Source organism: Staurois parvus, unplaced genomic scaffold (assembly GCF_062004578.1).
Source record: "Staurois parvus isolate SC_StPar_1 unplaced genomic scaffold, SC_StPar_1.0 ptg001133l, whole genome shotgun sequence".
Taxonomy (NCBI): domain Eukaryota; kingdom Metazoa; phylum Chordata; class Amphibia; order Anura; family Ranidae; genus Staurois; species Staurois parvus.
The window spans coordinates 659,294-676,705 of NW_028318929.1; the positions used below are offsets into that span (position 1 = coordinate 659,294).

At 43.9% G+C, this 17,412-nt stretch overlaps 1 protein-coding gene across 1 annotated transcript in view; it reads right to left on the bottom strand.

Moving 5' to 3' along the window:
* Window positions 1-17,412, bottom strand: part of LTBP4 (latent transforming growth factor beta binding protein 4) — a 248,222-nt gene that overhangs the window by 42,545 nt on the left and 188,265 nt on the right. Inside the window, exons 15-21 of the mRNA XM_089659117.1 lie at window positions 14,967-15,092; window positions 13,156-13,281; window positions 9,344-9,472; window positions 7,171-7,296; window positions 5,112-5,231; window positions 4,876-5,001; window positions 3,731-3,856 (exon numbers count right to left, since the gene is read on the bottom strand). Of these exons, the coding sequence (XP_089515243.1) occupies window positions 3,731-3,856; window positions 4,876-5,001; window positions 5,112-5,231; window positions 7,171-7,296; window positions 9,344-9,472; window positions 13,156-13,281; window positions 14,967-15,092 (879 nt within the window). The remainder of the gene's footprint in view (window positions 1-3,730; window positions 3,857-4,875; window positions 5,002-5,111; window positions 5,232-7,170; window positions 7,297-9,343; window positions 9,473-13,155; window positions 13,282-14,966; window positions 15,093-17,412) is intronic.

The window sequence follows — 17,412 nt, forward strand, 5'->3', positions numbered from 1 at the left end:
TCCAGGCACCACGTTGCTAGCGCACTCAGGCGGTGGTGTGACGTTAACCTTTGGTGATCCTCCAGTGTCAGTCTCTGTATGCCCATCCTGTGAGGCTGTCTCTGAACCACTGGCAATGTGGGTAACGGGAACCTCTCCATGTTCAAGTTCCTCCGAGTTCTGATTTGCTCGGATATTATACTCCACTAGATCACTAATCAAATCTTCACGAGTTTTGCGACCGACGTCCAATCCTCGTGAGGCACATTCAACTTTCAAATCAGCTTTGCTCATTTTCTCGTAATCTGCTTCACCAGGCATAATTGCAAGCAAAGATAGAAGAAAAAAGTAGGAAAAGAAGGAGCTGTTGCTATGTGTCTCTCTATACACACATATATATAAAATAAAATATGCACCGCTTGTTTCTAAGGACTGTTTCCACTGAGGTTACAATCCTTTCAGTACAGAGCCAACTTTATACACTGCACTGAAGCTCTTAATGCAATTATCCCACGTACGCTGCCAACAATATGTCACGACCCGCGGTCGCCGCCACCAACAGGCGACAATCGCACAGCCGCGACTAACAGTAATACGTCACGCCCACGGCGTCAGACCCCAGACCTTCTCACCAAACTCGTGACCGAAGGGCCGGCCGATCCAAAACCGCGGTGTGACGCGCGTAACAAGGCCCCACCCAGCTGCACCCTACACAGCGATTGCCCAGCTAATGGACTACAATCGGTGCCTGCAGCCTGGATGCGCTTGTTACTGGGTCAGGTTAGTTACGCAACTAACCCTATACTGCCACCACCACTTTTGTCGGAGACTGGGAAACTCCCGTTACTAAATATACACTATAATGATTGAAATATTGGTCTATATAGCACGGCCCGCGGACCTCGCTATACAGAGATATACAAACAGTAGCGTCTCTTCAAAGGCAGGGATTCGTGAATTGCAAGTAAGCGCTTAGAAACAGTTTAACACTTTCAGAAAGAAAGATTTATTACTAAAAGCGTTGGATGCAAAATAAATATGTACAAAGAGATATCACAAAAATATATATATGTATACAAAGACACAGCAAACATAGAATAGCGGGAAAATACAGGATAAGTTACTTGCCTTGCCTGGTTTTAGCAAATTCAAGTTGTGAGCAGAAAGCTTCTTTGATCTCCCCTTGTTACGATGTTGCTGGGAGATCCCTCAGTGTGTGTGTGTCAGAGTTTCTCTAACTCACTTAAAAGTCTTCAAGGGTCCCTCTCAGGGGAAGGGGGGCTCTGACTACCCATTTTGGGAGTGGTCATTGGGGAACTCTACACTAAATTACTAGCTCATATCCCGTGATATGAACCATACAGTTGACCTGAGGACTGTGCACTTATTCTGGTTGGTTTGATAATGAGTGGGCTTACATAGTTTTGGGTGATAAAAATGACACCTCATTCAGACTGGATGGCTCCACTTCTCATGTCTTCCTGGTTGTCCCCCACACCATCTGCCAGGAGATAACCTTTGACTCACAGGAATGCAGGGGGGATGTGAGGAGTGATTTGAGAAATGCCTCAGATAAACAGATAGAACACGAAAACGAGGGTTGAGGGGGAACTCCGCTCCAATTCTGATGAGCAAGTTTGCCACAGTACTCACAAAAGTAAGGAGAGACAACGGCTGAAAGCACCATTGCACTCGGCAGGCGAGCGTGATGATGTCACCGCAAACTCTGCATAATGCATTTCATTATAATAGCCTTGGTCAGAGGACCTGAGCTCCCCTGCCCTAGTCCAAGCACTGTTTATGCCAATGGAGCTTTCTAGTGTCCCATTAAGACATATGCAAACTAAATGAAGATCATTCCTTTCTTTCATGAACTAGATACAGGCACCTAAATCAGCCATTGTTTTATGTGCTCAGGCCAGATGCATCTGTGACTCTTCACAAAACTGAATGCCCAAGGGACATTAGCACTGAGTAGGCTCTCTTCACAACAAATAAAGCACATTATCCACTTTGAATACCATGCCTCTATTTTAACAAATAACAAGGTGATGATGAGTGGGTGTAGGAACTCAAAATGCATGTTGGCAATGCGGAAGGTTCAAAGACACTCTCATGTATATATTCTGGGACTGCCCCAAATTAAACAGTGTTGGTCAAAGGTCACACAAATCATTTTCAAACTCAAAGACATTGACCCCAGCTGCAACCCAGTGGCCTACTTGGAACTTTCTTACACCCATCCCTCAATCCACATACAAAAAATGGCTTACGATACATCTTCTCAACGCGGCCAAAGCTTACACTCCAGAAACATGTAAATAAACACCCCCCAAAAGAACACATGACCTAACATGTTTCACCCCTAAATTTGTGGCTTCATCAGGGGGTGATAATTGTGCCAAAAAGGGCCAGTGCGTAATGCACAAACAGTATGTGTTTTATTATGATTATTTTGCTTGCTCTAAGCACTGGCACTTTTTGGCACAATTATCACCCCTAATGAAGCCCAAATGTTGGGTTATGGGTTTTTTGGAGTTGGTTTACTGTTGAATAATTTTAGTTTAGAAGGAGATTCAAAAGGAAAGATAGCATAGCCTTGTTCTAAATAGATTTTGGAGAGGAAAGGAAGAAAACTAGTCTTCAAAGAAATATGGTTAAAGCAGCCAAATTAATGATACTGTATATCTAAGACTCCTTTAGTAGTCTTTTTGGAGAGAAAAGTTAGGAAACTAGTAAGGTAGAAAGAAAACTATATTGCCTTGATAGGTATGTTGAGTATTGAATTTAAATTCTCTATATACCATAAACTGTAGAACTCTATTTCTATTATAACAGTTATGCTAATAATATATAGTACATGATACTTCTGGAAAAGCCCTGATCTTGTGTGGGGACCAGCAAGCTCTGAATGTCACCTTCTAAATTTGTAAAAGTAGTGCGCAAAAACCCATATTTTGCACATCTCTTTTTTAGAAGATAAAAATGATAAAGGTTTAAATTGTTTTTACTCTACTGGGGATTGACATGCATAAGGGTAATGTGTGTCGGGCTCGTTACACCAAAGTAACCCTCTTAAGTGACATTGAAAATTTCTGCACATGGTGCAACAGCTGTGCCACATTAAGACTTTTTTTTTTCTTTTGCTTGTTAATGTAAAACCTTAAAATGATTCTCTAATTGTTCAGTTACACGCTGGTACTTCTAATATGCTGAAAGTAATTGCTTACTGCCCAGTTGCTGGCTTTATTTGGTGTATGCCTTGTGAATTTAACTACTATATAAAAAAATATGATGATGAGGTCAACTGGAGAACAGCTGCAATATCAGCACAATACAAGGGTTTTATTGGGAAGGAAGTATGCAAAATAACTAAGTTGGCTGTACATCATTTCTTCTCGCTACCCTTACCTCCAGCTATGATTTATGGACACTGTAGAGCCATCACATTGAATTCAGTTAGTGGAGATGCCCTACCTCAGGCAAAGAGGACAGAAGGCTAAATGGGACAAAATCAGTAGTCTAACCATCAGGAAGAAAATGATTGTGGCCTCCATACAAGACATAAAAGAGAGCCAGGTTTGGGCATGAGTGGAAGAATAACCCTGAAGAAGCAGCAGACAACCATGGTGTAAACTGAGACCAAGCAACGACATCTGAAATTGAATGACCTTGTGTCTTTTACACATGCCAACACTACAAAGTACAAGGATGAAATAAGTCAAACTTTAAAAAAAAAAATTGATCATACCAACACATGATGATCCATCAGGACTGGTGACAAAGCCCTCTGCACACACACATCTATAAGAGCCTTCTGTGTTCTGGCATTCACCACGTGGAAAACAGTATTCCCCTTCCAGGCATTCGTTAATGTCTGTAACAAACCAAGTAAAAGGTTAATACAATAGCAATATATGATGGGACATCCACAAGAGAGGAATGTTATTGCTGCGCAGAGACTACTAATCATTCCAGAAGTTAGGTAATATTGTAGTAGGATGGAGGTCCTTATTCTTCAGCCCAGTAATCAGCCCTATGGTGTGGCCCTGCATGGAGCTACTATATATCCTCACTCCTCATGGTATTAATTTAGTTTGCCACACCTCACAAGGCCTCATTCAGGCATGGCTCCATCTTGTCATTCCTGAACTAGGGAAATAAAGATGGACTCTTTAGTGTTGATTGGTTTGGTTGGTAGGAATCCTCTAGTATCATGGAGGAAACTGAGGACTCCCTTTTTATTTGAGCCTAGAATAGGTATACAATGTAGGCTTGGGTTAGCCTGAAGAAAGTGTTCCCCCTTGGGTCTGCTCCCTAATAGAAGGTAAGACAAACCAATGGCATCCACCCTTGTGAGGAGGGCTGGGACATGTTCTGCTATATGGTGTGGGAAAACGTCTCTCTATCCTTGAAGACCGTTGTTTAACTCTTGTATTAGGCGTGTGCCTTTGATACCTGTAATGACTGTTGTTCTGTTAAGCATTACCACAGTGAACTTAGAACTGTTATGAAGATACTGTGTGGATCTCTTATTCTTCTGTGTAATAGAGAATTACTCTTGGGCAGGAATTTTACCCCATACAAAGGAACTACAGAGTGCCACATCGGTCATCCAAACAGAGCAAGGAAAGAACTAAACCCACAGTGGGAGACTGTGCTACATAACAATATACATTTCTCAGCTGATTACACCAGAGACATTACAATTACCTAAGACCATATCTTTTTCATGTTCCAATATGTTAGGAGAAGTTGAAAATTAGTCAGATTCAATCTGTCATTTTACTAGCCCACTTGGACAATGACAGCAAAAATCTTCGTGCAACTGTTCTACAAGTCCTTTTCTCTACCTTACATAAAACAGTCTTGAATGCCATTAATAGTTGGTCTTACCTGTACACCGAGTTCCATCGCTGTTCAAGCGGAAGCCTGGCACACACTCGCATTGGAAAGAGCCGTCAGTGTTGATACATTTGCCATTTGGACCACAAGTGGATTCAGTCTGACACTCATTGATATCTAGACAGAGAGGTACACAGAACTATTTGTTCCCATCACTTTGGTGCCAAAACTAGAAAGCTCTTTAGTCCTAGCAGTCTGCCCCAAGACATCAAAAATCAGGTCCTTACCCACACAGCGCCTGTTCTGGAGTCTGTACCCAGGACGGCACTGGCGACATTGAAACGACCCTGGTGTATTGACACACTCTTGACCAGCGCAGGCTCCAGGATTCTCACACTCATTTATGTCTGTTGGAGTTAATGGAACATTATACTGATAATTGTTTCCACAGTAGATGGTCCATAGTTTCAGTCCATGTGAAAACAAACCTCCAGTTTTTGTAAAAATCATGAATATTTGTGCACCCAGTAAATGATTTTGTCATCACTTATTCATGTGTTTTGTAATTAATTAGGTTAACGTTTTCGTATTGGAAAATAATTTTTTCATTTAGGATGAAGTGAAGAAGGGTTTAAATTACTGTCAGTTTTTCTGTCTGTCTGTGCCCCATTGGGGAAATTTCACCTAACATCCAGCTTCACCCTGTACAGGGATTTTCCTTCTTGGTGGACAACAATCTAAGCATCAGCAAACTGACAGTGACCATCACTGAAGTAGGTCAACTGAGCAGTTAAAGTGGTTGTAAAGGTAAAAACTTTAAATGCATTAAGGTAAAAAAAAGCCCCTAATTATTCACCTGAGCCCGAACTTGGTTCAGCTCCGTGCATTGTGCTGCAGTTTTCCCCTCTCCCGGCTCTCAGCCATTGGCTTCTGCTGCTGTCAGTCAAAATCTGTGAGCGCAGAGTGGGAAAGGGGGGGCTGGGGGTGGGGGCACTGAGCTGGGCTGTGTGTCTGAATAGATAGCCAGGCTCGGAAACAGCTTCCTATGACTGGACCAGAGAAACTTCAGAATACACTGTATAGCCAAAAGTATTGGGACACCCCTCCAAATCATTGTATTCAGGTGTTCCAATCACCTCCATTGCCACAGGTGTATAAAATCAAGCACCTAGGCATGCAGACTGCTTCTACAAACATTTTTTAAAGAATGGGTCGCTCTCAGGAGCTCAGTGAATTCAAGCGTGTACCATGATAGGCTGCCTCCTGTGCATTAAGTCCATCCATGACATTTCCTTGCTACTAAATATTCCACGGTCAACTGTTAGTGGTATTATAACAAAGTGGAAGCAACCGGGAACAACAGCAACTCAGCCATAAAGTGGTAGGCCACGTACCATGACAGAGCTGCTTGTTCAGCTATCTTTTTGCACCTCTGGCCAGAGTAGTGTAGAGCTACCACACCGAATCAATAGGTTTGAGGTATGTTGTTGGTGTGCGTGAGTGTTTTATAATGACCAGCAAAACCACCTCTTTATGCAAACTATCTGGGGCAAGTCCATATTTCCATAGGATAAAGGTTCACACTCAAACCAGCATATCGGTTATTAGGTGAAACATAGTATAGACAGTATATGATGTACAAGTATATTTCTCCTAGGAGGTCTAATGGGTCTTACTAGCCTTATGAACCACTTTTTAGGAAGGTAACTACTTTTCCACAGAAATGATGGAATATGTATGAAGTTTGACTATAGGAAGTTCAGTTATAGGTCAATATCCCACCTTCATAGATGTGTACTCCTAGACCGCACATCTTACAATTTACAACTTGACCAGCAACCAAGGTCTCTGAAGACCGTAACTTGACCATCGACCAAGGTCTTCAAAGACCCTAGGCTAATTAAGGTTTATGATGCCTCTGTGTCACTTCTGACTGCTTTTTGTCAAATGTGCTAACTCCCATGGCTGGTTAAGCAAAGATAGGAGATTTTAAGTTTTCTGCCAGCTTTTGAATGAGGGTGGCATTATAATTCAGCCCCACTTCCTCATTCTCCCTACGGAGTTTGGAGATTGTCAGACCTCACTATTGTCATATTTGTCACCCATTGTGATACTGAGTAAAATGTTGAATTAGACAGTTCCTCTATGAAAGGCTGCTTGCCATGTAAATTTTGTTAAAGAAGATAACACCCCTTTGAGAGCACTTATCTGGGCAGTCTAGGGTAACTGATATGTTATAAAGCAATACAAGCCTTTTGACAAAAAATCAGACATACATTTTATACATCTACTTCACTAAATTCTCAGATGTGCCATCGGCAATAAAACGTGACCATATAACCTTACCAATGCAGTCACTGCCTTGTGGGTTCAGCCGATAACCAACAGGACAAGAGCAGCGGAAACTGCCAGGTGTATTTAAGCATCTGCCGGATCCACAAGGACGTGGTGTTTGCCGACACTCATCGATGTCTGTAGGAAGATCACTGTGTTAATGTGGTTGAAATGATTAAAGGATAACTTTGATGTAAAGAAAACAATTTCTAGAGTCTTCAACCTTGTATGAGCTCTCGACCAGGATTAACTTGAAATTTAAGATAGAGTGCAAGGTTCAATTTTACAATAAACAGTTTGTCGCTAAGCTAGCCCAAACAAACTATTCCCATTAGGGAACGATGCAGCCGCTGTGTGTGCTGTAATGGGTTGTACAGTAGTAGCATTAGCTACAAACAGCAGCATTCTGTCCCCACAGCAGTACAGGCACTTTACATCTACTGCCAGAATTAAAGTGGCTCGGGCTGAGTACTTCTCAATTCAAGACAAGCCTTGTATTTTTAGGAATGAATACAAGGCTTCCTCTGATTGGTCAAGGTGGAAACCATGATGCCATCCACCCACCTCTCCACCTTAGCCAATCACAGTAAGCCTTGCATTCACTGATAAAATACAAGGCTTCTCCTAAATGGAGTCTCTTCTAAAGGCTTCTCCTGAATGGTGGCAATCAACTCAACTCTCTCTAGTTCCAACAGATGGGAAGTTGCCCGTATGCTGCCAGAACAGAGTGCAACTTACTGTATGTAGTTAATGCTATTGCAGTCCATTACTGCACACACAGCAGCTTATTAACAAATTAAAGGAACACTTTGAAAACACATCAGATCTCAATGGGGAAAAATCTCCTGCTGGATATCTGTACTGATGTGGACTGGGTAATGTATTAGAAACGTAAGGATACCCCATCATTTGATGGAAATTAAAATTATCAACCTACAGAGGACTGGACTCAAAGACACCCCGAAAATCAAAGTGAAAAAATGATGCAGCAGGTTAGTCCATTTTTCTGAAATGTAATTTCAGCAACTAAAATTGGTGCTCAGTAGTTTGTATGGCCCCCACCTGCTTGTATGCATGCCTGACAACATTGGGGCATGCTGCTAATGAGACGAAGGATGGTTTCCTGGGGTATTTCACCCCAGATCTGGACCAGGGCATCACTGAGCTCCTGGAGCTCTGGGGTGCAACCTGGCTGCATCGGATGGACTGAAACATGATATCCCAGAGGTGTTCTATTGGATTTAGGTCAGGCAAGCGTATGGGCCATTCAATGATATCAATACCTTCATCCTCCAGGAACTACCTGCATACTCTCACCACATGAGGCAGAGCATTGTTGTGCACCAGGAGGAACTGAGGGCCCACTGAACCAGCGTAGGGTCTGACAGTGGGTCCAAGGATTTCATCCCGATACCTAATGGCAGTCAGGGTTCCATTGTCTAGCCTGTAGAGGTCTGTGCGTCCTTCCATGGATATGCCTCCCCAGACCATCACTGACCCACCACCAAAACAGTCATGCTGAACCATGTTACAGGCAGCATAACATTCTCCACAGCTTCTCCAGACCCTTTCACGTCTGTCACATGTGATCAGGGTGAACCTGCTATCATCTGTGAAAAGTACAGGGTGCCAGTGGCAGACCTGCCAATTCTGGTGTTCAATGGCAAATGTCAATCGAGCTCTATGGTGCTGGGCAGTGAGCACAGGGCCCACTAGAGGATGTTGGGCCCTCAGGCCACCCTCATGAAATCTGTTTCTGATTGTTTGGCCAGAGACATTCACACAAGTGGCCTGCTGGAGGTAATTTTGTAGGGCTCTCGCAGTGCTCATACTGTTCCTCCTTGCACAAATGAACAGATACTGGACCTGCTGATGGGTTAAGGACCTTCTGCGGCCCTTTCCAGTTCTCCTAGAATAACTACCTGTCTCCTGAAATCTCCTCCATGCTCTTGAGACTGTGCTGGGAGACACAACAAACCTCCTTGCAATGTCACGTATTGATGTGCCATTCTGGAGGAGTTGGACTGCCTGTGCAACCTCTGTATTGTATAGTTAATGGATGCAGCAGTTTACAGAACCTATATCTGTTAGGGTGAACATATTCTTTGTGCAGCATATAATTCTAATAAATAATTATTTTAGGATATTTTTTAACCTCCTCAGTGCCATTTAATATCATGCCCACCTTGGCAGTCGGTGCCCTGTGCATTGGCAGTATACCCTGCCAGACAGACGCAGCGGTAACTTCCAGGTGTGTTCTCACATCGGCCATTCAGGCACAGGCGTCTGGGAGTCAGGCGGCACTCATCAATATCTACAAAGATGGGGGGAAGATTACTATGAAGTGATCATAAACAAGAACAAACACAGGGCCCTCTGTAATTACCTGCAGTACTGAACAACTTGCATTTAAACAAACTCTGTAAACATTGCCAGAGTGCATTCTGAGAAAAATAACAAGCCATTAAGGTTTTTTTTTCATCCAATGGTATTAATACTCATCCACATGTAAAAGACAAAACAAACTTTACCATCTGTGGTGGTAAAAGATCTAAAGAATTCTGACATATATAATTATCAGGGCTTTTTTTTCTTAGAGAATAGGTGCAAGTACTCAACCCCCCTCCCCAGAGAGCAGTCAAGTGACACAGTCCAGGCTCAATGAGTTCATATTGCATAGGGTGCAGACAGGCCCGGACTGCGACAAAATATAAGCCTGGGCATTTTAGACTGAGCAGCCAATTTCTGAGGGGGTGTGTGCAAGGGCATTTGCGGGGGCAGTTAGTGATGGAATATTCACGGAGTCGGTCCTCTGCACTGTAATATAAAGGGGCACTGTGATATAAAGGGGACTGCACTGTAAAGGGACACTGTATCGATTACATTGCCCCTTTACAGTGCAGTTTCCTTTATATCACAGTGCCCCTTTACATTACAATGCCCCTAGAGATCTAGTCACAGTACCCCCTATATATTCAAAGAGATGGCCCAATCCAGCAAAGGGATATCCCTATAGAACAAAGAAGGGATGTCTCTTTGCTGGATGGGGATGTTTCTTCTTGGACTTGGCTGTCTCTTTGCTGGATTAGAACGTCTCTTTGCTGGACAGGGATGTCTCTTTGCTGAATGGGGATGTCCCTTCTTGGACTGGACTGTCTCTTTGCTGGATTGGGATGTCTCTTTGCTGGACCCAACTGGGCAAGAGACAGCCCAGTCCAGCAAAGAGACAGACTGTCCAGAAAAAAGACAGCCCATCCAACAGAGACAGCCATTCCAGCAAAGAGACAGCCGTAGCTCATCCAGCAAAGAGACAGCCCCTCCAGCAAAGAGGCAGCTCATCCAGCAAAGAGACAGCTCCTCCAGGAAAGAGACAGCCCATCCAGCAAAGAGACAGCCCATCCAGCAAAGAGACATCTTCTCCAGCAAACAGACAGCTCATCCAGCAAAGAGACAGCCCATCCAGCAAAGAGACAGCCGTCCAGCAAAGAGACAGCTGTAGCTCATCCAGCAAAGAGAGAGCCCCTCCAGCAAAGAGACAGCTCATCCAGCAAAGAGACAGCTCCTCCAGGAAAGAGACAGCTGGTCCAGCAAAGAGACAGCCCATGCAGCAAAGAGAAAGCTTCTCCAGCAAAGAGACAGCTCCTCCAGCAAAGAGACAGCTCCTCCAGGAAAGATACAGCCCATCCAGCAAAGAGACAGCCCATCCAGCAAAGAGACAGCTCCTCCATCAAAGAGACAGCCCATCCATCAAAGAGACAGCCCATCCACTACCGCTACAAACCTGTCACAGTGTGTCGGCGGCCACGGGTGAGGAAGAGAGGCCACCATTCTCCCTTCAGTGCAGTGGCCGGCCAAGGAGGTGTCCCTTTGTCAGCGGCTATTCCTGCTGGTCTTCAGGAGCCGTCACTGCCGCACCTCCTGTCGGCCCTGCTTTGGGCATAGCCGCACAGCGGGAGGTGAGCGGTGGCTGTGGATTGTAATTAGCCCCGTCCAGACTGCATTTGCCGCTTACCTCCCGCTGTGTGGCCCGGTCATCTTAAGCCCACCGGGCCTGGGTGCAGAGCTCTGGAGTGTATGTCACAAAGGGTGCAGAACTAAGAAGTGCGTGTTACATAGGTAGCAGGGCTGAGGAGTGGATGTTGCACAGAGTGCACAGCTCAGGAGTCCCTATATATTATAGGGTGCACGGCTCAGGAGTCCATACTCTATAGAGTGTAGGGTCCAGGGGTCTGTATTACACAGGGTGCAGGAATAAGGAGTGCATGCGTGCACAGGAAGCAGAACTCATGAGTGCATGTTGTACAGGGTCTGGAGCACAGGAGTGTGTATTGCACAATGTACAGGGCTCAGGAGTCCGTATCACATAGGGTGCATGGCTCAGGAGTCCATACTGCACAGGGTGTAGGGCTCAGGGGTTTGTATTACACAGGATGCAGGGCTAAGGAGCGTATGTTGCCCAGGAAGGAGAACTCATGATTTCATGTTGTACAGGGTCTGAAGCACAGAAGTGCGTATTGCACAGTGTGTAGGGCTCAGGAGTCCATATTGCATGGGGTGCAGGGCTCAGGAGTCGGTATCACACAGGTTGCAGAGCTCAGGAGTCCTTATCACATAGGGTGTAGGCCTTGGGAGTGAATGTTGCACAGGGAGCAGGGCTCATGAGTGCATGTTGTACAGGGTGTGGAGCACAAGAGGGCATATTGCACAGTGTGCAGGGCTGAGGAGTCTGTATCCAATAGGGTGCAGGGCCCAGGAGTCCATATTGCATAGGGTGCAGGGCTCAGGAGTGAATGTTGCACAGGGAGCAGGGTTCGTGAGGGCATGTTGCACAAGATGCAGAGCTCAGAAGTGCATAATGCACAAATGTGCAAGCTACAGGAGTCTGTATTGCATAGAGTGAAAAACTCAGGAGTCTGTATCACATAGAGTACAGGGCTTAGGAGTCTGTATTGCATAGAGTGCAGGTCTCAGGAGTCTGTATCGCATACAGTGCAGGTCTCAGGAGTCTGTATCGCATAGAGTGCAGGTCTCAGGAGTCTGTATCGCATAGAGTGCAGGTCTCAGGAGTCTGTATCGCATAGAGTACAGGGCTTAGTAGTCTGTATTGCATAGAGTGCAGGTCTCAGGAGTCTGTATCGCATACAGTGCAGGTCTCAGGAGTCTGTATCGCATACAGTGCAGGGCTCAGGAGTCCGTATCGCATAAAGTGCAGGTCTTAGGAGTCTGTATCGTACAGAGTGCAGGTCTCAGGAGTCTGTATCGCATAGAGTACAGGGCTTAGGAGTCTGTATTGCATAGAGTGCAGGTCTCAGGAGTCTGTATCGTACAGAGTGCAGGTCTCAGGAGTCTGTATCGCATAGAGTATAGGACTTAGGAGTCTGTATTGCATAGAGTGCAGGTCTCAGGAGTCTGTATCGCATACAGTGCAGGTTCAGGAGTCTGTATCGCATAGAGTGCGGGTCTTAGGAGTCTGTATCGTATAGAGCGCAGGACTCAGGAGTCTGTATTGCATAGAGTGCAGGGCTCAGGAGTCTGTATCGCATAGAGTACAGGTCTTAGGAGTCTGTATCGTATAGAGTGCAGATCTCAGGAGTCTGTATTGCATAGAGTGAAAAACTCAGGAGTCTGTATCGCATAGAGTGCAGGTCTCAGGAGTCTGTATCGCATACAGTGCAGGTCTCAGGAGTCTGTATCGCATAGAGTGCAGGTCTCAGGAGTCTGTATCGCATATAGTGCAGGGCTCGAGTGTATGCTGCACAAGGATCAGAGTTCATGAGAGCATACTTTATAGGTTGTAGGGCTCAGAAGTACACATTGCACACGTGTGGGGCTCAGGAGTATGCATCTTACAAGGCTAAGGGCTCAGGAGTGCATATTGCTTAGAGCACAGGTGTAAGTAACACACAGACTAGTGTACAACTCTTGCCTTACTTCTCATCATTTAGCCACAGTTCTTGTAAATATGAAATCAGCATACTTTGCTTGCAGATACATTACCTACACAAGCCTTGCCCTGTGCGTTAAGGCTGAAACCCGATGGGCAGACACACCGGTAGCTGCCAGGCGTGTTCTCACACCTTCCATTGGTGCAGAGTTGTTGCCCGCTATTACACTCATCGATGTCTGGAAGGAAGAGAGTTTTAATAAACCAGGCAGCATACAAAGCTCTGTGTCACAATGTTGGAGATGTGAATGATAAATGTTAGCTAACAAACTCAGATTCTTAAGTAATTCTTTCAGTAAAGAGCGGTAACAGAGTAACAAACCTTGCCCAGCACAGTCACAGCACAAGGCAAGGCAAAATGCCTTGTTTCCCATCAGGCCAGCGAATTGCAGTGGTGTGCAGTGAAAAAAAAAGTACAGCAGCTTTATTTTTTTTAGCACAGCGTGGTACCACAGTAGCTACTGTCCAACACCACGCTGTGGCCAATAGACCTTACTGAAATGGCAGTTTTATGACCTTTCAATATAGATCGCATTAAACAAGTAAGCAGTGTGATGCGCTGGGATCAACACCGATTTCATCCTATCGAATACCTGCCACTGCATTCTAGCGCAGCTGATGGAGTGAATGGGCCCTAAAGTCGGATTACCCTGATTTTCTGCACAGTGCAAATATCTAATCTCTAAATTATGCTTGTTCGCACCTATTGCTTTTTCACAGTTACCCTATCAGGTTGATTTGCTAAAGGCAAATCGATTGTGCACTTTGGAAGTGCAATTGCACTCATTTTCCCCAGAGCTTAATAAATGCGGTGAAGCTTACCAAAATATCCAGTCAGGGCATAAAGAAAATTAAAAAAAACAGCATTTTTGCTTGCAAATGATTGGTTGATGGAATCACATTCACTAAACTCTGGAGAAAATGAGTGCAACTGCACAGTGTATCTACCTTCAGTAAATCGACCCCAATGTACGTGTTTGTCTGTTAAGCACATAATTGCTATTGTGAAAAAAGCTTACAGAAAAAAACAATTTTAGATGGACATCATCTTCAGAGCAATTTTATGCACATTTACTGGCACTCTAAACTGATTTCCTAAATATGACAAAGGTATCTAAATATAATCAAATATATAAAATCTATATAGACTTCTAGAATTCAAACATCTTGCTTGGCTGGCCTGTGGACTCTGGACTTTATAGAATAAGGGTGGCCATAGACTGTGAGAATTTTGGTTCCTTTCTAATCAATGGGCAGAATTTAGCTCTGTTAGTGGCCCTGTTACTACCCTCCCAACCGAATAATAAATTGAAAGAGCCAGACTGAAAATTGACAGCCGAACAGGCTGTATCCAATATCGCCTCCTGAATGCCTGGCAGACATTGCTCCATGCCCTCTGAAAAGCAGTCTACCACAGATTGCTTTTCAGAGGGGCAGCAAGGGCTGCTGTAGGTGTGAATGAGACCTCATCCTCACACACTGTTCATTTTGCCATTAGAGGTCCATATACTCAGGAATTAGAGAATACGTGTGGCCTATACACTTTGGGACAGGGGCGGACTGACCATTTGGAAACTCGGGCACTGCCCGAGGGCCCGGGGTCAGTAGGGGGCCTCATGAGATGCCCCTGGTACCTTTTTCATAGGCTTTTTTGAGTTTGGGCAAGGACACAGGGGCCCCATGATCCCCTATTGCCCGGGGCCCCCATAAGTTGTCAGTCCGCCCCTGCTATGGGATGTACAGTTTGGGGGTTAGAGAGTATGTGTGTTGTGCAGTCTGGTATTAGGGATGCCTGTGATTTCTATAATCTGTAATTAGTGTATTTATGAGATCTGTCAGTCCAGAATTCCAGTGAATGTCTCACCTGTACACTCTGTGCCTTGTGGATTGGTGCTGAAACCTGCAGAACATGCACATCGGTAACTGCCCACGGTGTTCTCGCATCGTCCATTGGCACATGGACTTGGCCTTTGCCGACATTCATCCATGTCTGGGTGAAAAAAATAAATGAAAGAAAGAATAAAGGCACCATTTCCAGGACAGCAAAAAACAAACGGTATTAAAGGGCTGGACAAATCTCCTCCATTACAGAAGACAATGTTGTGGTGTCTCATTGGTGCAATTCCTTCATTAGCAGATCCAGAAAACCTAAATCTATCAATAATTTGTGTTATATTTTTGAATAGATCCTCGTTTAACCACTTCAAGTCCGGACACTTTCACCCCCTTCCAGTCCAGGCCAATTTTCAGCGCTATCACAGTTTGAATGACAATTGCGCGGTCATGCAACACTGTACCCAAATGAAATTTTAGCATTTTTTTGAGACAGATAAAACTTTCTTTTGGTGGTATTTATTCACCACTGGGATTTTAATTTTTTTGCTATATAAATGAGAAAAGACCAAACATTTTGAAAAAAAAGTGTTTTTCTTATAAAATTTTTGCAAATAAATAATCTTTCTTCATAAATCTTGGCCAAAACGTATTCAGCTATCTTTTGGGTAAAAATAAAAATAAAAATCAGTTTATAAAAAAAAATTATAATTTTCCAAACTTTTATTTAATTTATTTAATATTATTATTTCTGTTTTTGTTTTTTTTACATACTGTCACCCTAGCAGTAAAGTGTCACCATAGTGACACTGTACTACTTGTGGGGGGTGCTGAAAATTGTTTTACATTTTTTTTACACAGATTGCTTTTACTCCCATAAAGGCTGCAAAAGCAATCATTTCTCCTTCTCTCTGTGAGAAATGATTGAGAAATAATGTGAGAGCTGTGATTGGTCACAGCTTGTCAAATGGTACAAGGCTGTTGTGAATAGCCCTGTACCATGTGATCACTGTGATCATTCACAGATTTCACTAGTAGTAAGCAATGATGTCAGGAAGTGACATCATGTTACTACTGTTCATGTGATCACTGATTGGCCAATCAGGGATCACATGAATTGGGACCTCACACAGCGGTCTCATACAGCCATCTGTGTTCTGCTGTGTCCACCAGCAGAGATCGCAGCGCCCACAGAGTGCCCACAGGCAATGGATGCATTGGTAATGCTCCCGTCCGGCCGTTTATTGGCATGGGCCAGATGGGAAGAGGTTAAGGCATAACTTCACGATTGTTATGAATCTGATATAGTAAGGCATCATTTACACTTGTGCGACTTCAAAGTCGTGCGATTTCCATTGCGACTTTGATGCCACTTTGGATAGGTGTGACTTTGGGTGTTGACTTTGGCTTTGACTTTTGCAAACCTGCCGCATTAATACCATTAGGATGCAACTTTCATGAGACTTTTGAGAGCTGACATTGCAATTTATGGCACTTAAGTCACATGAAAGTCACATCAAAGTAGTGCAGGAACCTTTTTAAAGTCACTACGACTTTAAGACGCATAGATTTGAATGGCTTCCATTGAAATACATAGGCTGTGACTTGTCAGACGACTTTGTGTCCAAAGTCTCATGAAAAGTCATACAAGTGTGAATGGAATCAAAGATATGGCACTAAATGACCTACAGTGGTTAGCACATAGTATGTTCTGTATATGTACAGTTTGCCTAAAACAAAATTCTCCTTTTCACAATGGAAGGCAGGTAAGCTACAAGTTGTGCTCAACTATTCTTTGTCCCCAAAAAAAAGAATGTCAGTGTTGGGACAAGATGTTCAGGAACCCAAGCCAATACCAAACTGCCCAAAACCAAAACCAAAAGCCAAAACCAAGCCAGTATCAAACTGACCTCCCCCCCCCCAACCTTTCATGATGAGATAGATGGAGTTTGCACATACAGTGGCCTGGTCAGTGTAGGTAAACAGAGAACCACTAGTCCTAAGGTTACCACCTATGGTCCAAGAAAAACTAAACTGGGTACCCATGAAAAGTGTCGTAATTATTACATTGTTTCCTCTGAGTGGACCCTAATTTTCATCTGGGAGCCTCACTATTGAATGGAGGGGAATACATAGCAATTGACTGTGAAACACATGGAAATAAGTTGTATGTATCTATATTCTAATATATGTATCTATATTCTAATATACATGTAAAATGTATGGTACTACGTTTAAAATCGTGCTTGTTTTAACTGTTAATAACAGTGGAATGTTAACAGTGGAGCATATTTTGGTACAATTTTGGCATGTTTAAAGTCCCATAACTAGAAGGAAAGTGTGTTTGTATTTACCATTTTGACAGCTTGGTCCCGCACAATGGTCAGGATACTACAGAGGCTACCCCCCTTTCCCCTTTGCACATCTTCCAAGGATCCTCTCGGCCCTGTTCTGATACAGGCTATTGCTGACCACTC